Raw genomic sequence first — 20,003 nt, 5'->3', positions numbered from 1 at the left:
AAACTTGCTTTCATGTGGAGTAGACAGATTTTAACCTCTTAAAAAAAAACCCTTACATATACAGTACTTCAGCCAAGGTAATATCAGCTGTGTTTGTTTCCTCAATCTACCTTAGGTATTCAGGCCACATATGGAAGAGAAAAAGGAAAGGGGTAAGAAAATTTATCCAGATACAGACTGATTACTTTTTAATCAAATATAACCCAAACGTAATATTTAAAAATCAAGACTAAAACCAGGCATCATTTAATGTATTTTAATAGCAAACTTACAGGAACAGCACAGAAGACAGACAACATTAAAAACATGTATTTGCATGTAGGACAACTCAGTTAGAAAAGTATAGTGAATGGATGGAATCTACTGTATGATAAAAATGCTACAAACACCATTTAGTTGCCATTGATAAGAAATTTACTTGTTTAAAAAAAATCCAAATGCTGGCATTGTCCAGAAAAAATTTGACAGGTTTATTTATAATTTTTATAAAGCTGAATTGTTGAAACTTGTTCACTGAGACTTTTTTTTTTGCCTGCATTGATGTTTTATGCCCCCTCATTGATATTAAAAATCCACACACAAATGAAAATGGAAAAAAACTTGCCAATACCAATTCTGTCCCCTATTTTTCCATTTGCAACCATATACTTAGGTACCTTTTAACCCCATGGAAAAAATATCTAACGTTCATTACTACCAATAACAGGAAGAATATTTTGCTTCAAGAATGACAAACCCATCGTGGTGAAGTTTACGCACGCTCTCCACGTATGCGGCGTGCTAGCTGGATATCTTTTGGCATGATTGTGACACGTTTGGCATGGATAGCACACAGGTTGGTATCTTCAAACAGGCCAACCAAGTAGGCTTCACTTGCCTCCTAGTATAGAACAAAAGAGTTAAGAATACTTTCACTCTCTGAGTATAAGGCAGAAAAAAGAATTCCAAGTACAACATAAGATGGCATTAAGTCTAGGCTTCTACCTTTATTAATACACACCAAAAGTTTTAGATTGTTAAAACATAAAAGACTCCATTTTCTTACAAACCACCAAATAATATTCTATGTCAAAGCTACTACCACTTAGTGAGGACATTCTCCGGAATACAACTGAATAAATATTGTGACAGCACTCTCACAGATAAGGGATCATCTTATCAAAAGGTGAGTTTGTTTAAGAACTTCTCTTTTTAAAGGCCGTGTTACACCATTTAAGTTACTTTTCTGTTCTTCCAAAGTAACAGCTACTGAGCGTCAAGTAACATTGGCTGTTGCTAAGGAAAAGAGCAGATATTCCTTCACAACACACAGTTAAGGCACACAGCTCCTTGCTGTAGGATGCTGCAGCTACTGAAGAGGTTGCTTAATTCAAAAATCACAAACTAAAAAAAGAAATGTACTGAGAATTATTTGATACAAGGGTACGACACCTCTGACTGACAAACTTCTCGAATCACCAAAAGCAGAACAGCAGTCTGAGAATTACTATTAGACACTTTTCACGATCCTATACTCTGTTCCCTCCCTAAGCATCACCAGTCTATTTGGGGCTCAGATGTCACAGCCCCCAGCTACACAGCAGGCTCTCACGTCTGTGAGAATCACACGGCCAGCACCTTGGAAGGGCAAAGGACAAGCCCTGTCCTAGGAAAACTACAACCCTGATCACTGTGCTGTCCCCGTTACTAAACCACTGCAGACCGGATCTGGGGTTAGACAGATGCCCAGTTGGACCTAATTATTCTTCTAACTCACATTAATTTGGCTGGTATTAAGCCTAGCACATAACAGTTTACCCATTTTGGGGTCGATTCAGAATTCTAACACCTAGCAGCCTCCTAAGAAGCATGCCACTATGAGACGCAGAACAGGACACAGCATGCACGTGGGATAAAAAGACAGAAGCAATGGGGCTCACTTCCAGAAGGAAGGCCGAGGTCCACCCTTCTAGAATACATGCAAAAGATCAGCTTGTGTGAGCCTCCAAATCAGCTTCCTAGGTTACATAGAACATTTAATTCGAAGAAAAAAATATTTACTACAGCAGATGCTGACTGTAGTATTAAGTCATTTCATATGCCATAAGTTATCCTAACACAGCTTTGCTAATTCTCTACATGAAAAGTTAAGACGCTTCACTAAGTAAGCAATACTAGCATGAACAACATGGTACTAGAAGAGTTAAGTTTGCCTTTTTTTTTTCTTGAAAACATGCAAGTACAAATATTATACAAACAACTTCTCTAACAACTGCTTAACACAAAACCAGGAACATTCAAGCTAGCATTCTGAATTTGAATCTAATACTGACTAAATTTTAACGCGGAATTCCTGATTTAAAAGACCAAAACACAGATAAACCTCATGATTTAAGAACTAACATATTCACTCACAGCAATGAAGTCAGAACACCAACTAAAAGCAAAAGCAGCAACCATACAAATGCAGTCACCTTTTGAAGCTAAGTGCGTGCTCAAGTTTACAGGACATCATGGCACACATTTTGGCCAAAGTGGAAGCCATGAATCAGAAAAAGACAGCTGTGTTTTGATATATTCTATAATTACAGATACGTTTTGGAACAATCTTTTAAATCAGGAATATATTTCTCTCATGAGAAAGAAATGCAGCATTTAATTCCATGATGTTCCATGAATTCCCTCCATAGCCTTGGAGGGGACCTAACTTAGATGCAAAATCTCTGCCACAGGATTAAACTTTCGGGCACCATATTTAGGAAGTACAGCTACACAGCTGCAGTCCATCAGTTTTCAGAACACAGGAAGCAAAAGCATACAACTACTTTAACAAGGATATCAAGTTCTAAGTAGGTTACACTAGATTTTAAATTATACTGCCAAGATTTTTGGTCAGAAGGAGCAATCAATACTTCACCGTCAATGTATTTTAAGTCAGTTATTTAACTAACATATAAGAAAATGTGTTTATTATCAAGTACTTTACACAAAACCACTTATTTCCTCAACCACGTTTAGGTGTGGCTCATCAAGCTGGTTTTCTTTATTTTTCAAATGAAGACCTCCATTTGGACAGACTAGAAAGTTCTACACAGTGACACTTTCCTCTCTTCCAAATGTAAGAACTCTGACAATGCTCGAGGACAGAAGAAACAGATTTATCTTAAGTGTCTTATTAAATTAACTCTTCTGTCACCTGGAGAAGAGCTGGGGTAGCTGGTTACAAAAACACATTTGTTGCTGTTAGAAGGAGCTGCTGACCTGCCACTGCATTAGTTTAGCTATGGTAACTGCAGGGCGTCACCGCATCAACTGTGAGCAATGGATGCCAGTGAGGGTGCATCTCCCATGCCAAAGCCCCTCTGACAGCAGCTCTGCCCATCAATCCAGGGCAGCTAGAGCTAACCACAGAAACATTCTGGCCAACGGGGCAGGGGGCAGAGCCCTCCCCTACCTTAAACCTCTGCCTTTTAGGGTGCAAGAGCCACTTTATTACAACATTTACAATAGCAGTAGTTGTGTCCTTACAATAATGGCTTCTTTTGGAAAGCAGATAGATGCATGCTTTAGCAACTTCCTTGAGAACCCATACCAATTGCCACCCAGGCGAGGTGCTTCTCCCAGTAGCACTTACCTGCAAAGCACCGATAGCAGCGCTCTGGAAGCGCAGATCTGTTTTGAAGTCCTGAGCAATTTCACGCACCAGACGCTGGAAGGGAAGTTTGCGGATCAAAAGTTCAGTAGACTTCTGATAGCGTCTGATTTCACGGAGAGCCACAGTACCTGGCCTTTTAAAATTAAATAATAATAATAATAAAAAAAAGAATTAGTATTCAAAACATAGTTCATCACCTTAACATACGGGTTCACAATCTAACCTAAACTAAGTACATACACGCACTGTGTATAAGCATCCCAGCACCTACAATAGGAAACCAGTCTCTCTTTCAAAGGGCCCCTATTTCTCACCACTGATCTGTATGATCTGTAGCCCCAGTAGGGATCCCTGCAGGACAAGACGAGGCTGTCAAGGGTCCTGACAGCAACGAAAAGGCTGTGTAACATATGTCAGCTACCTTACACTGATATGTGTTAGTGGTCTCACTGCAGACTATTGTGAGTTACCTTGTTCAGCAATACAAGGAGATACCCTCCTGGCAATTAGCCTGACAAGCGATACAATTTTAAGGGTCATCTGGCTCTTCCTCCCTGCTGACATAAACCACTGACAATGTTCTCAGAAGTAACAGAATTTATATTCTGTACAGCATTATCAGTAAAAGTATCCCATCTATTTCCTGGTGTTAGAACTACAAATTCTGATGGACAATATACTTACACACAGAGTTTACCCAAAAAGTTAGCAATGCAATTATTTCTGCAGAAGTTTGGTACTTTCTAACTCTAGCCTTATAACCTGCCTCCTAGGCTGTCAATTCAGCCTCACACCTCCCACAATAAACTTTCGGTTACGCTCACTATTCGCAATCCGCTCCTCCTCCAACTAACTTGGCGCTTTTCCCCAGGTAACACGCACACCTATCCCGGGACCGTCCCCAAGCTGCAGCACAACTCTCACTGCTCCGGACTGAGGAAGGGCTTCCCCGGGCGGAGAGCTTCGCTATCGGAGCGCCGCTGAAAAGATCCGCCTCTCCTCCTGAACAAACTATTCCCTTTCTTGCTGCGAGCGGCTATTTTGGGGACGAGCCGCGGTGCACCCGCGGGCGTTTCGCGCCCCCCCGTGGCCGGCCGTGCCTGCTGCACCGCCACCGCGGGCGGAGCGGCACCGAGGGGGGACAGCAGCAGAGCCGCTCCGCGACGGTAAACTTGGCGGCGGCACCATCCTGCTGCGGGACTGCGGTCCGCACGCGCCAAAAATAAACGCCACGCACCCACCACCTCCACGGCGGCAGCGGCGTGCGCGCGCGTGCGGTGCGTTACCGGTTAAATGGTGAAAGGCGGAAGGCGCCGAAAAGGCACGATAATTATTAAATTGTAATTAACGGGGGGGCTGCGGGGGTGCAGTGCTGCCGGGAGGCCGGCGAGCCGGGCAGGCAGGGAGGGAGCACGGCGGCGGCCCCCCCGCCCCGCCCGCCCGCCCGCCGCCCCCCCGCAGCGCGGCCCGTTGCGGGAGGGGGGGGTTGGGGGGGGTGGGTGCGGGAGCGGTGCGGGCGCGGCGCCGCCGGTGCGGGGCGCTGCGTACCTGTAGCGGTGCGGCTTCTTCACCCCGCCGGTAGAGGGCGCGCTCTTGCGCGCCGCCTTGGTGGCCAGCTGCTTGCGGGGCGCCTTGCCGCCGGTGGACTTGCGGGCGGTCTGCTTGGTGCGGGCCATGCTCCTGCCGACGTCGCTGACTTACACCTGCGGCGACAAGCCCCCGCCCCGCGTAACGACCGCTGTCCCCCGGGGAGAGGAGGGGGGGGGGGAACGTTAAACCGGCCCCCCCGCGCCCCCCCCGCCCGCTGCGCCCACCGGCTGAGCAGAGGGGCTGCGGCCCCACCAGCCCGGGGAGCCGGGCGCCGAGAGGCGGCTGCGGGTCCCCTGCCGGCCGGCAGCCACCGGCAAAGTGCCGCGAACGCCGCCCGGGGAAGGCCGGGGGGGGCTCGCAGGCGGTGGGCGGCCTCCGCCCGGCCAAATCCCCCCCCGGGGCGGCGGAGGAGGGGGCAGACCGAGGGGCAGCCCCGGGCGGCCGGACCAACGGGTGCCCCCCCCCCCCCCGCTCCGCCGGCCGGCAGCGCTCGGCGGGCGATCAGGCGCGGACCGGCGGTTGCCGTGCGGGAAGGGAAGGGAAGGGAAGGGGCCGGGTGGAAGTGCAGGAGAGCGGCAAACTTTTCGGGGGGCTGCCTTGGGAGCCGCCTCGCCTCCGCTCCGCGGAAGCGCTTCCCCCGAAGCCGCCTCGCTCCCAAGCGCCTCTCAGAGGCAAACTCGGCTCCCGGCCCCAGAACAAGATGGAAACAATCGCGAAGCGCAGCCCCAGTCCTCTCCGGCGAAGGAGGCAAAAAATAAAACGCGAAAAAAATAACGCGAAAAAATTGCGAGGAGCTGCAAAGCACGCGGGTGCCCGTGAGGGGGGGGGGCCAGCGGAAAAGTTTACGCTCGAAAACCGAAAAATTGCGTGGGGTTTGGGCCGTTCCTTCGGCCCGTTTCTTTCCCTTTTTATTGTTTTTTTTTTATGCACTAGGAAAAAAAATATGGTCGGTGACCAGAGAAAAGAGACAAGATGGTGAAGCTGAGCAACAACTGTGGGGAGCAGGGGAAGGCAGGCAGGCAGCGGAGTTACCCGGGGCTGCCCAGAGCCCCCGCTCCGCGGCCCCGACCGGGGGGATGCCGGCCCCAGGGGGCAGCCGAGGGGCCGGGGAGGCCGCCGGGGGGGTCCGGAGCGGGACCGAGAGGGCCAGCGGGGGGCAAAGGGCCCGAGAAGCGGGGGCGGGGGGTGCCGGCGGAGGGAGCCGCTCCGGCCGAGCGGGGGAGGCGGCGGGGGACGGGGGCTGCCGCCGCCTGCCGAGCCCCCAAAAGTTTGTGAGGTGGGACGGGGGGCGACGGGCGGGGGGGGGGGGACGAGGGGCGCGGGGGGGGGCGGCGGGCGCGGCGCGAGACTTACCCCGTCCGCTGGGCGAGCGCGGCTGCCGTGCGGGAGGGAGGGAGGGAGGCAGGGAGGAGGGAGGCAGGGCGGTGGGCGGGGAGGGGGCGGGCGCGAGGAGGAGCCGGAGCTGCGGCGGCTGCTGCTGGCGGCGGCGGCGGCCGGGAGCACAATTGGAAGATGGCCGCCTAGCGAGGGGCGGGCCCCGCCACGCCCCGCCCCCGGCCCGCCCGCCCGCCAATGGCGCACAATGGAGGGAAGGCGCCGCCCCGCCCCCGGCGCCGCCCCCTCCCTCCCTCGCTCCCTCCCCGGGCGCCGTGTGTACAAACACAAAAGGCACGCCGCCAGCCGCGCCGCGCGGGGGTACCCGCACGCACCGCACGGCGCGGGGCGCGCGAGGCCGCGGCGGGTAACGGCCGCCCAACCGCCCGGAGCTAACGAGGCGAACCTGGGGCTCGGGAAGGCAGAGGCAGCTTGTTCCCGTGTCGGCTCTCCCAAACTATTTCCGTTTCGATTGGACACGCGGTGTGAATTTTAGCAGGCGCTTCCAGCAGACCCCGCTCAGTTAGGGCCGCTGCCGTGCTGTGTAACGAGAAAAACCCACTCTATTTTCTGCTGACATCAATAACAAAATGCCCCATGTGAAAGTAACCTCTACTTTGACTGAACAGCCGCTTGCTATTTTAACTACATTTCAACTACAGCCTCAAATTCTGTACTCATGCGAACCTCTCTCGTCTGTCACTTGGCTATAGGAAGTCATATTTGGTTTGCAAAGTCTTTATTACAAACGATGACACAATGCGGTTCTGTGCAGACATGCAACCTACCTCCAGTAGCAGAAACAGCCGAGCCATGCGAGCGGAGCGATTTGCTTGGGGCTCACCAACCCTGCCGAGGAGCAGAGCGTTGTCAGCAGCACAGCGCCCTGCTACAGCAGGCACACTGCTCTGGCCCTCACATAAACACGGTGAGCCGCGCTACACAGGCTGCTGCGGACATACCATACCCTCTGACCCTGCTGAGTTTATCAAAGGCGACTGCTTGGGTGAAGCTACCAAGGATTTTAGTCAAGAAGCAGAATTAGTGGATTAATTTACCTGTTGGCGCTATTTTGTGAGAGAACAGAATCCTAATGAGTAGCCAGAGAGAGAACTGGGAGCTGCACAGTGGAACATTCTGCAAACTTTAAGAGCCAGGCACCAAGATGGGCATCCACCCAACACAACACACACGTAGGATAACGAGCAGCTGGAGGAGTCACAAGCCAGCAGTGCCAGTTCCCAGCTGCAAGAAACCTCCCGGAGATTAACAATCCGGAGATCGCTTCCATCAGAACTACGGCCCCGAGAACGCCAGCAGGGGAGACGGAAGCAGCCCTGCCACTCCGCGTTGCCCTGCGAGCCCTCTTCCCGCAGCCAGCAGCCGGCTGTGGCCGGGCAGGGCGCTCACCCGGCCGCACGGAGCACGCAGCCAGCCCCCCCCCCTCAGCGCCCTGCCGCTGGCGCAGCGCCCGGCGCCGCGATTGGCGGAAGCGCGCAGGAATCCCGTGACGCGCGGGGCGGGGCGCGGCCCCGCGGCTGCTCCGCCCGGCCTCGGCAGCGGGAGCGGGGGCAGCGGGGCTCGCCCCCACTCTGCGGCTGCCCTCGGGGGCACGGCGCCCACCGACGCCAAGTGTTTACGAACGGCGCAGTGCGCTGAGGCGGCCTGTGTTAATTACACGCACCGCACCAACTTTTGAGCGACCAGCGTTTGGTCCTCCTTTCTCAAGGCCTTTATCTCGCAGGCCACAAGGATACCCTTCAACCTCGTTAGGACACCCCCCAAGAAAGCTAACCTGATAAGATCCCGCGGGTTTAGCTGACGATAGCGTGCCAAGCGCAGCGACGGTACTTCATCCACAGCCAGAGTAACCGCTGCTAGCATGTCCCGATGGGTAGAGGAAATGAGATTAGGGTGGAGAGCAGCTGGAGCCAAAGAAAACTGAAGTGACGCTGGACAGAAAAGAGGAACATTGAAATGAGAAGCTGTCTGATGTTTTTAACACCTTTCACAGGAAGCGCACAGCCCTTATCTAGCTCAGAGAGGCAGGCTTTCACAGCCCCTACACATTTTGGCTTTATATCCAAGTAGCATACGTTTTCCAAAATTCTTTCACCTTGTTGGGAGACTCTTATCTTGCTGAGGACAGTCTGGACAGAGAAGGGAATGCGTTTTTCATACCAGGTTGGATTAGTTGCAACTCATTGTATCAAGCAGAAAATACTGCTTCAAAATTGTTACTGACAATAAATAAATAAATACGTGCTTTGGAGCAAAAGCCTCAAGCTTGAGTCCTTCAGACAGCTCCTAGTCAGCTCCAAATACCAGAATAAGGCATTGGGCCTGGTTAGCACAAGAGCTAACAAATCATCATCCCCAGTAACATCACAGACTGGAGCAGCTGCTCTCCTTTGCAACAGCACAGACTACAAACCCCAGAACAAAACAAAGCAGAGAAGATGAAGTGTGCCTTTTTTAAGGCACTTGGACAAAGGAGAACATGCAAGTCCAGAGTATAATTGTTCTTAAGCAACACTGCAGGCATCTTTCAGGAACACCTGAAAAAGATTTTCCCTCTATAAGAGACATTCACAGTTTGTTATATCACCAAACTCATTCCAAACAGTCTCTGATCAAAGATTTTTCTTTCCTATCCCCACAAAAAGCACAAAGTAAAAATCCAAACCACTTGTCCCCACTAATCCCCACTCAACAAATAAAGAAAGGTCTCCTCCTGTTACCCAGGGGAAGTTAGGGTTGCTATTAATTTTTATGTGAAAAGTTACTCAGACACTCCAGTGAGGGAAGGAGTATAAAATACTAGCTTTACTTACATACAACACACACTTGCCTGCCTCAGACTTCCACACCTCTCCTCCAGGATCCAGTTCGCCCTTCCCATTCTCCTTCAAGATCCATCTCTCTCCTTCAAACCTCTAACCACATCTGCACTCACGTTCTGCATACTCGCTCTCTGTCTCAGCTCCCAGACTGCTGGACATTTCATGATTTCGCATTCCTTAAACAACCTCCTCGATTCCATGTATTTGTTCAGGCAGTTTAATTTTCCTTTCTTTCTCCTCGTCCCTATCTCTTTCATGCCCTCATTTTTCATGCCAGACCATTCCCACCTCCCCCTAGTTTTTCAGCCAGTCCCAGTCCCTTACCTGATGTCTTTCCTTCTGCAGCTCCCAGCCTTGATAGCCTTTCCTAGGCGATTCCAATCTCTTGTCCAGTATTCCTTCGTCCCCACTCCAGCCCTGGCTAGCCTGCTGGCTAGTTTCTAGCTGTGGTTGCAGCAGCAGCTACACAGTTAAAACTTCTCCTGGAAATTAAAGTAAAATCTGAGTACAATATGCTGGGACGTTTTTAAGCTATCTTCCTCTTAAGGTGTATTTTCGCAGGATGAAAACATTTGTAACCCTAGCTTTGTGTTAACAGTACACATTGGTGTTGTTGTCCTAAATATTCATTACAGTACATTTTGGTGTTTGTTGTCCTAAATATTCATCTACACAATTTCTAGTGTTTTTACTAGGAATTTACTAAGGGCAGCAAGCACTGGCACTTACATTGGAAAGTACGAGTCATTTAAAACCTCAAAATGATTTACAATAATTCTGTGTAAATAATTTTTGTTTGTTAATTGTTTTGAAATTATCTATGTCATGAGCTTCTAAACCACAGAAAGTATACATAACATTGTAATAGCGTCCATTGTAATACACAGCTCTTTGGCATGCTGGATTGGCTATTATATCATACAATGCACAACCGTTTGTATTATTTATACTCTGTCAATGAAGAGGAAAAAAATACACAGGCCAAAACTAGTAACTGGATCTGTAGAAATGTGCACTTACCAGAAATACAGGCAAAAAGTTGTATAATAGTAGTACACATCACTTTTTTCATCTGTTTTCATTGGGTCTTTCAATCATGTATTTTGCCTTTTCCTGTTCTCTAAAATGCTTCACATATATTGACATTATGGCCCTGCTATTTAAAGAAAGGTCTTAAACATATATACTTCTAAGCCCCTACTTAAGCTCCATTGACTTCAGTGGTAGATAGATACTCTTAAATTTAGACACATGCTAATGTACCTTCCCGAAGACTGATCCCTGAGGAAAGTCCCACTGTATAAATAACGAATGAGTGAGTACCTGTGCCACAGGTACAGGAGTCTTGGAATTCCTGGGTTCTTTAGTTTAAAAGAAACTTTTAAACTTAAAATAAACTTTAGCTTAAAAGAAAATTAAGAACAAAATAAAATGCACTTTAAAATAATCTATATAATATGCTATTTTATTTTTAAAATACTTTAAAATGGAAAAAAAATCAGTCCTGTCAAAGGCACTTCTTTTCACACTTACGCACAGGAGATTCAGAACAATCTATTTTGGAGAAAAACTGTATTTTTCTAGTGTCTCATAACCTAAGAACTGTAAATCTGTTTTTATTATCATTATTATTTTTATTCCAGCCTTTTTTCCCCTCTAATTTACACCATTTCACTGAGACTGAGAATGAAAAGTTTCTTCCAAAAGGAATTTCAAGGACACAGTTCTAAGGAGTGAAAATAAGCCTACTATAGCACAGACAATAAAGTTTGGGACTCATGGATTTTGCTTCTCTTTTTGGATTATTGCAGATTTTTAGGAGGCTTGATGAGTTTGATTCAACCTCCACCTTTGTGGTTCCTCTCCAGCAAAGACTTATCCCATGCTTAATTTCTCTGAATACATGCTCGCTTTTCTATATGGACTCCTGCCTGTTAATTCCCTGTGTATCATCAAGGATTCTCTTATTATAATCTCATTTATATCGCCTATTATAACATGCCTGCACTGCTGGAACTCATCTCTCATCAGTAATGAGGTACTACGGAATATGAAAGAGTAAATAACATTACATTAGAAAGTACTAATCCTTTCTTTTCCGTGGTCTACTGAGTTTCCTCTGGAGGAAAGTGTGGTACGCAGAAAACCTGTAAAAGCACCCTATAATGACGTCCCAAAGTTACATTCCAATTCCTATCTTGGTTTCTTATTTATTTCTTACAGCTTTTAAAATATGCTTAATACTTTAATATCCATAAAAATTCAAGTCCATTACCTTTTAAAGACTGGAAGTTAAAAATATATTTAATTGTTCTTCTCTACGCATCAGGCAGAGTTCCAGGTACCTAAAGGTTCATTGTAGCTGTAACCACTGCCTCCATTTTTACTTATCAGCTTTGCAAGGGCTTGTATATGACAGTTCATTATCTTAAGGTGGAAACAGGACTTTGTTACACACACACACATAAAAACAGTATTCCTATTACATTAACAGTATAAAAACTCGATGCAGAAACCAAGGTAGCTTTTTTAAGAGCTATATTCTATTTTATATAATGTTGTCACTATGTTTAACTCGCAAGCTTAATATCAGATAATTATATTCTCTTTTGTTACAATATATGGTATGAAAAAGGACTACAATAAAGGTAGCACACGTTTACACAGTCAGGGACCTCCCCCTGTCAAGAGAGCTTCCCCTTCTTAACGGTTTTGCTGAGCTTATACCTTTCTTTTTGCTTTTCTCAGCATACCATTATGCTATTTTTCTTACCCTTAACCAGATACTATCCGTTCAGAGTGCACTGAAGGGTTAACTGAAACAGAAACAGAGTCCTAGCACCAGATAGGGAATAGCATTCAACAGATAATTGGGAGGTTGTTGTACTCAAAGGCTGGAAATTATGTGATAGGGCAGAGTATCTGTGATTTTTAGATAAAACGTGATCAAATGTCATAATGCATTTCAGAAATATGATGCGAACTATTATTACAAAATTATGTCCAAGGCCTTGAATGAAAGGGCTGGTGGACAAATAAAAAGAAAAGAGAGCTTACCCTCTGTAATGGAAATAGAAGATTTTGAAATTTATTGTACCTGGCTGAGTTAGTGCACGTTGATAGACACATTTCAAGTGGGCTTTTGCAAGATTTTCTGCAGTACAGGGAAGAGCAATTGTTCCGGGGAACATTTCTTTCTAAAGTTACAGTACCACAAAATTATTAAACTCATTTTAGCTCTCCTGGTTCTTCGCACATAACTAAATTATCATAACAAACTTTTCCGTCTTTTAGAAGCATTGTATTGTACTGTGGAAGGAACTGGATTTCTGGTGGGCTTCATCCTAATGGAGACTACCGTAAGATCTTTTGTTTCCTAGTTTGTGTTGATAAATTCATTAAAGCTGCTAAGGAGAAAGAACCAGCACAAACTCTGATTGGTTCCCAAATAAGATGCCTACTACTCTAATGATTTATTTTGAGCTCCTGTTGTAGTACAGTTTCAGCAAGCTGATTTGCTCTAAGACTCATACACACTGGCAAATAAACCCCTGCAGGCTTGCATTAGGGAGCGGGGGGAAAAAAAAAGGCTCACTGTTTTCCACCACCCATTAGGCTCACATTGGCCTCATTTTGCAGCACTGTTCTTGTAAAGGATGTCTTTTTTTCCCTGCACTGATGCAGTATCTAGCCCATGCTGACACTGCCTTTAAAAGCTCTTTCTGTGAGCTACTATAGTTGACAGAACTAAAAGAGTTACATTATTTATTTCATTTCTTTGCTCAGTGGGGTAATCTCGTGAGATATGAATCTCTTCTTCATGAGGGCCCCGGGGACAGCAGTCAGAGCGAAACTCAGGCACGTTTTAGTACAATGCAAACAGCACAGAGTGCAGTACTCAGGCTCCAACAGCAAACAGCAGAACAAGACATCAGGTGTGATGCCCAATATCCTAATTTTATCCTAATTTAATATTCTGTGGATGGGTTACTTTCAAAATAGGCCTGTTTCTTCTATGCGAAAACATGAGCCAAAGATTGTCTTGAGATGGCATTGATGCTTCACAAGCCTAACCTGTGAGTTAGCTGAAGAAGGTTCTCAGAAATGAAATTATTATTCTGAGGGCTGACCCTAACACAGTTGTGAGGTGTTCTGCCATATCCCATCTTTTTTAACAAGGACTCCCAAATCTGAAAACCCACTTTAAGGAAAACTAGTCTCCCAAGTGACATCAGAAAAGGGGAAGAAAAGATGGAGTGGCAGACAGCATATTTTAAGATGACAGGAAAGAACATTAATTATGTTCTTTTCAGTCTGAGATGACAACAGTTTGCTTTTTTTAAAAGAAATTAAAGTTTCCTTTTTTCCCAACATTCCTTGTAAGTCACATTTTGTAGACTACACTGTACCGTGCCACATTTTGAAATTATTTTGGTTATGTCTCCTCCTTCTCTTTGCAAATTTGCATCTCATGAGGCATCCCAATGTGAAAACTACAGTTGCTGTTATTAGTGCTTAATATTAATGCTGTCCAGTGAAGTTTCCTAATGCCTCGGAACTTATCCAACACAATTCGCATCCAACCCCTCTACAGAATAACTAACATGTCCTTACTACGCATCGTTGAGTACCTACAATCCCAGCTGAGAATAAAAGGATTTGCAGGTATTAAGCACTTAATCTAGCCTAGTATGCCTTTAACTGCATTTCCAAACTGGGGCACCACAATTAAAAGCCATTTAAAAAAAATGCTTTAGATATGCCCACATACCTGCCTTCATGCCCTGAAGAAGCACATGTTAGAGCAAGAAATAGAAGTTCCTGGCTTGTGAGCACGCTGACCACCTTCACGGGGCCCAGTTCCTTTAAAGCAGTTCAGTGGTCCTTGGTGTATAAGAAGAATCTCTCAGGCAGCACCAATTCTTCCGATGTCGCTTGTATATCTTAATCAGTTGCTGATAAGCCCTAAATCCCTGCAGACAGGTGATGATACCATCAAAATCTCATCTTTCAGTTTTGAATTTTAAAGAAAATGTCAGGCAGCTGTGCTTGCGGAGACGAGTTTGATTCCTTAACAGTTCAAAACCCACCAAAACAAACAAACAAGCAGCACAAGGCAAATGTGAATGAACACATTCAGCATGTGCTAACACTGTGTGTTCGTGGAAAAGCTTATGTTCTGCGAGGATTGACTACAATTTTTGTATGCTAAGTCCTGGCACTACTACTTCAGGCATTTGAGTGATGTTAAAATACCAGCCTCAACCCAGGCCACTAACGTGGAGAACATCAGCTGGGTTTAACATGGACTGCTGAGTATGGATCTCAAGACAAAGGCAGAGAAGAAGCACCACCCAGAACCTCAGCAACAAAGAACTTTAGGAAAGGTTGCCAGCCTCTGGGCAAGAAGGTCTTCAAGCACAGCTCCCATGCTGGCACTGTGTCCTGCATCCAACACAGAGGACATACAAAGACTAAATCCCCACTGTGAAGGAATAATTTGTCCAATACTACATAAATTGACATTATACATGCCATAACATCGTGAAGTTACACCCTTTAGCCTAGCCCTGACCCACAATGGCCAGCTAGCATTCCTGGGAGCTGCTGTCATTTCCCACCTGCAAAAAACAGGCAGTACCCTTCTCCCTTGGTTCGCTGAAGAATAAGCTAGCTATCCAGCAGTACCACATTTTGGTATGTGGCTCAGAGGTCCAGGAAGATCAGCCACCCCACATCTGCAATATTTAAGATTCTTGGTTATGAGACCCACAATGTCACTTTATAAAGAGCAGGTAGAGGGCTGCCTGCACAAACCCTGCAGTGAACACACTTCAGTGCCATGCTTATTTCTGCAGACCTGAGACATGGCTCTAGTGGCAGGACAGCTTCTCCTGATAAACTGTTCCTGATACTTCCTGGTACAAAAGAACAACGAGGGTGGGGTGGGGAAGTATGATGATGACAACATCAAAAAAAAAAATCCAGAAACAAATAAACAAACCAGCAAATACCATCAACAAGGCTTTCTGACTGTAACTTTTACACACTAGCACGACTTCTTCATAGCACTTCTTTGATAATCAAGCCGTCTGACGTGCTCTGATACTGACAACACTCCTAGGCCAGAGCCCAAGCCAGGCAGGAACACAAAGGAACAAACGCACAGCTGTAACATTGTCATGTCGCTGATGTTCAAGTATAACCATGTGGGGACAGGATTTTTCCAGGCCTCACATAAATATGACTTAAAAATCCTCAAGGGGCATACTATGCTGTATTACAAATTCCTCATAGATGACATAATTACCTCTATTTTGGAAAGGATTAGACGAAATACTGGAGAAGAGTCCAGAATTCACCAATGACAGTTGTTGTATAAACAAAATGGCAAACCATTCAAATATTGAGCAAACAAGAAGCTTCTCATAGCTGTAGTGTTATAAAGTCAGTGTTCTCCAAACTTGAATTTATTGTATAAAAATAACAGAGAAAAATGAGCATTTTCCCCCCAAAATTGTACTACTGCATCCATTATTATTCATTTGCAAGTCCTCGTTAAGCTAGCAGAACGTTCTCTAAACAGGAAGATAAATATTACTGTTACAAGAACGTTGTCTGAATGTAGCTGGTCAGTAATGACCTAGGCAAAAGGAAGCCGTGTCAAACTCAGCATCCAAAGAATGAAGCCTCTCTACACTGCAGACTGGATCCGTAAGTTAAGGCATTTCTCCCTGAAGCCAGTGGAGCTTTAACAGTTTACGGTAGCTGAGGACCTGACTTGACATCGTATCAAGAAGCAAACAAATCAACAGTGTGATCTGCTTTAAACAGGATTTATGAACACCCACAGTGTGCCATGCCTAGTAACAAACTGCTAACCACTCGTTATCTCTGCTGAACATAACTTGAAAAGAAGGTATGCTTGTTTGACGCACTCTGCTCTAAATTTTTGTCTGTTTAAAAACAGTTCTCTTCCTTTTTTTTTTTTTTTTCCTTCCTGATGTCCTCCTTTTCTGCATTCATTTCCTTTGTAGAATATTCCCAGGTAAACCAAAAGCAACCAGATGTGGGTTAGGTAATATAACCTGGCAGCTCCTCCCAACTATTGGAAATACGGCTTCAGTTTTAGCAAGGAACATTTTCAAATTAGCTTTCATCTCAGATGAAAGACATATAAGGATACCTAATCTCTCTCTCTTTTTCTTTCCCCTCTCATTCAGCTGATCATTTCAAGAAAAGCGCAATTTCTTTTGCTCTAGGAGCTTCATATTATTGCAAACAGCGTCACAACTGGATGAAACGCTCACATTGCAAGGGCATGTGAATGTTCAATCTCTAATGTTTCTTAAAAACTTTAAGGCATAGAGGTCTGACGCATTAGAGATATATCGTGTGCATAGTACTGATCTCATCTTGTATGCTCACTCTTAACTTCGGACTTTTGAAAAAGCTGCCAAACATTCAGATGCCAATTAAGAAACTAGAATCCAGATCTTACACAGAGAGTAGGTAATTCAGCGTAGTATCTCTACAAACTATAATTAAAAGCAGTTAGCTTCATTATGGGGAAAGCAAAAGTAAAGAGGCAGAGACCTACTTTCGGTATTGCTTTCCTATAAAATATACTGTACATTACAACTAACCCATTCATCATTCTCCAGCTGCATTCAGTTAAAATTAATCAGGACAGACCAAATCTAAGCACTGAGACTAGCAAATAAGAGTAAACACAAGGTTACAGAAATCCTAGACTCTCTTTGATTAGTAGAGAAGTATCAACTTCTACAATATTACCTGGGTGTCTAATTAGCCAATTCACCCCAAACCATTGCTGCCAAATTTAAAATTATTAACAACACCACAAACAACGCTGACTGTGCTGCTGATACTCATGGCCAGACAAAACCAGACCTCAGTTTCTCAGGTTCACTACCTACATATGCAGAGCAGTGCATATTTCTTCCCTGAAAGAACCCAGTTTAAACATCCTTGCATAAGATGGAGACAAAGATAAGATACACAGCAAAGGGAGTACTGTGATGGCAAAAAGCAGGTTAACAACTATTTTTAAATCCTGATTATGTCTAAGTATCTCCATCATTACCAACTGTGATCTGTAAGAATAAAATATAGTTATTCACCACAGACTTGTTAGGAAATTGATATCAAGGCATTCACAACAGAAGCTATTGCACTAATAAGGGGTAATATAAGTAATGCAATATCTGTATTTCTCCCCCAGCTGCTACCAACCCAGCATCAGGCATCATAACACACTGTCTCGAGCCATTGTGCTGATGACACAGAAACTGAAGCAGGTGATTATTGACATTTGGCAGGAAGCTTCACTTGCAAGTATCAACTTAGATTAATTATGGTTAATTACACTTTTGTCAAACAGTACGATGTCAGTATCTGAAGGAAAATATGTTCTCTCATGTCATACAGCATCTTATTTATTGTCATGAGAACATGCACATAGAGGTTTCTTTTCATGCTATCCTGATCCCCCATGAAAAACTAACGTGTGTAGCATGTTTAAGGTTTGCAAATATATTACCTGCAACTTATACTTTGTGATACCATTAAAATGTTAGAGAAAATATATCCAGATGAGACAGTCTCCACATGTACTACAGCATATGATGGACTGTCTAGCAGATGGAAAATCCATTCTTAAAAGATATGATTTCAAATTCTTGAAGTGACTTCAATATCACTTTTGTTAATATCTCTGCACACTTACAATACTGTAAAAGGAACATACACATCCATTTCATATTTTAAGTGATACCTTTTAGCCCTTCTCCCTCCTATGTATAGGAACACTTCTAAAAGTGGGAAACATTGAATTCTTATCAGAGCAAATTTTAACCCATCTTTTGTTAATCTGGGTACCTCAGCGAACAACTGCTTCTATGTTCTTCCCTTCTACAGGCATCTTTTTTTTGGTGCACATTAAAAGTCAAGGGCCAATGAGTATCTTGCACCTTCTCTCAGCGCAGAGTCTTGCATAATGCGATCCTGGTCTTGACTGAGGCCGTTATTAGCTCCTGTAAAGTGCTGCTACTACTATTAAAATGGAATATACTGGAACAAACAGTAAGGATGAATGAATAAGTGAATAGCATTTTGATGGTTATACATCTGATGGTTCTAGATACTAAATACTGAAAAAAACTCTGTTCCATGTGAAATGTAGTAATAGATTTTAAGCAGAAAATAGTCCAATGCACTACATGTTGTAGGCCATAGAATCACACTCAATAACTCAGGCATCACATTCACAGTACCCAGAATAAAATAAGAAAAGGATGGGTGTTCTCATCTCTGAAAATTATGTCAAAATAGTAGGAAATTTTAAATTTGAGCCATTGTCCTTACACTGAATTGAGAAAGTAGTGTAACCAGTTTGCCTGAGTTTCACTATTTAAAAGTTGGAATACTTACTTATGCTATAACAATAGTGTCAAGCTTAATTAATTATGTCTGTAAAATCTGTTCTAAATGAAAAACGTTAGGCATGATTTATTAATTATCTCTACAGCACCACTGCAGAATAACAGACTGATCGTTGTTTTATCAAGGGGATAAAATTTCTAATAAACTACATTTCAAACTGGAAATTACAGTAACAGCCTTTTTGACTTATTTAGACTTGTTTTGTGGGGAGAAAGGCAACATGCTTTTGATGAGTTCTAGGTACAGAAGTGTAATGAAGAACAAGAGATACAGGAACACTCACACAGCTTTCCTAGTGACATTAATGTTGCACTAGCTAAATGGCATTGCATAGATCATGCAAATAGGGACTATATACCTAGCACCAATGCTAGACCAGGCTGAAAGAAAACTACTCTTCTATTAGATGTCACTTATTTGTAGCCTGACTAGTTGCAGGGATCTGTGCCAGTCACCTACCTATAGCCACCCAGAACCACAGACAGTATGACATTAACAACCCCAAATTACCCGCGAGGTGACAATGTTTGATCTATAAAGGGCCTGATTTACGTTATGACTCCGCTATTGTCAGCTTTCAAGTTCACAGGTGCATTACTGCTGTAGCATGCATCTGCAGGCCAAATCCACATATCAGGGCTGTGAACAACGGTTGGCTGCAATTGACACAGCCCATCTCTCAGGGTGCAACAGGACCTCTTTTTTGGTGCTCTTTTCCCTGCAAGGAGTACCTTAGCTGCTATCACAGGGAAATTATAATTCAGCCAACACTTACTAGGGCCAGGAAGTCATCAGCACAGATATGAGAGTAGAACAAAATATTCAGAAAAGACATGTATCAAATGACCTGTGAATTACACTGATTCAGCACATCTACTGGACAGTCCTGTGGCCCAGCTCTTTCCTGGACAACTCTGCCTATTCTTTGGCCTGTACTGGCAAGCTCCACACCCTCAGTGCCAATAGCCGGAGTTTCAGAGGAGGAAATGAATCATGCCCTTGGAATGCAAACTGAAACCCTGCAGATCTAAGAAAATAGTTACTCATCTGTGTATATATATACATGCATAACTCACGTATTGCCAATTACATTTCAA

At 44.8% G+C, this 20,003-nt stretch overlaps 1 protein-coding gene and 1 non-coding gene across 3 annotated transcripts; both read right to left on the bottom strand.

The window, feature by feature from the left end:
• Positions 1-241: 241 nt before the first annotated feature.
• On the bottom strand, positions 242-6,768 carry LOC126913105 (histone H3.3A). The gene is made up of 4 exons (XM_035559796.1): positions 6,578-6,768; positions 5,183-5,337; positions 3,614-3,767; positions 242-880 (listed from the first exon to the last, which is right to left on the bottom strand). The coding sequence occupies exons 2-4, from the start codon at positions 5,308-5,310 to the stop codon at positions 752-754; spliced, it is 411 nt and encodes a 136-aa protein (XP_035415689.1). The 5' UTR covers positions 5,311-5,337; positions 6,578-6,768; the 3' UTR covers positions 242-751.
• A 242-nt stretch (positions 6,769-7,010) lies between these two features.
• On the bottom strand, positions 7,011-18,492 carry LOC118254515 (uncharacterized). 2 transcript variants are annotated; one of them, XR_007708116.1, is made up of 5 exons: positions 18,343-18,492; positions 14,213-14,414; positions 9,766-9,923; positions 8,394-8,550; positions 7,011-7,138 (listed from the first exon to the last, which is right to left on the bottom strand). It is a non-coding gene; the product is annotated as an uncharacterized LOC118254515 (transcript). The 2 variants fall into 2 exon arrangements; XR_007708117.1 differs by lacking the exons at positions 8,394-8,550; positions 9,766-9,923; positions 14,213-14,414; positions 18,343-18,492 and adding exons at positions 7,387-7,447; positions 7,657-7,996.
• Positions 18,493-20,003: the final 1,511 nt, after the last annotated feature.

Source organism: Cygnus atratus, chromosome 3 (assembly GCF_013377495.2).
Source record: "Cygnus atratus isolate AKBS03 ecotype Queensland, Australia chromosome 3, CAtr_DNAZoo_HiC_assembly, whole genome shotgun sequence".
NCBI classification, from domain to species: Eukaryota; Metazoa; Chordata; class Aves; order Anseriformes; family Anatidae; genus Cygnus; species Cygnus atratus.
Note: the sequence above shows the minus strand (reverse complement) of the source record. Positions and strands in the feature narration are given on the sequence as shown.

Excerpts from the sequence above, each read along its gene's own strand:
- LOC126913105 (XM_035559796.1), bottom strand. The coding sequence starts at position 5,310 with ATGGCCCGCACCAAGCAGACCGCCCGCAAGTCCACCGGCGGCAAGGCG. Across the intron at positions 3,768-5,182 it reads AAGAAGCCGCACCGCTACAG|GCCAGGTACTGTGGCTCTCC; the intron begins GTACGCAGCGCC and ends TAATTTTAAAAG. Across the intron at positions 881-3,613 it reads CTGCTATCGGTGCTTTGCAG|GAGGCAAGTGAAGCCTACTT; the intron begins GTAAGTGCTACT and ends GTTCTATACTAG.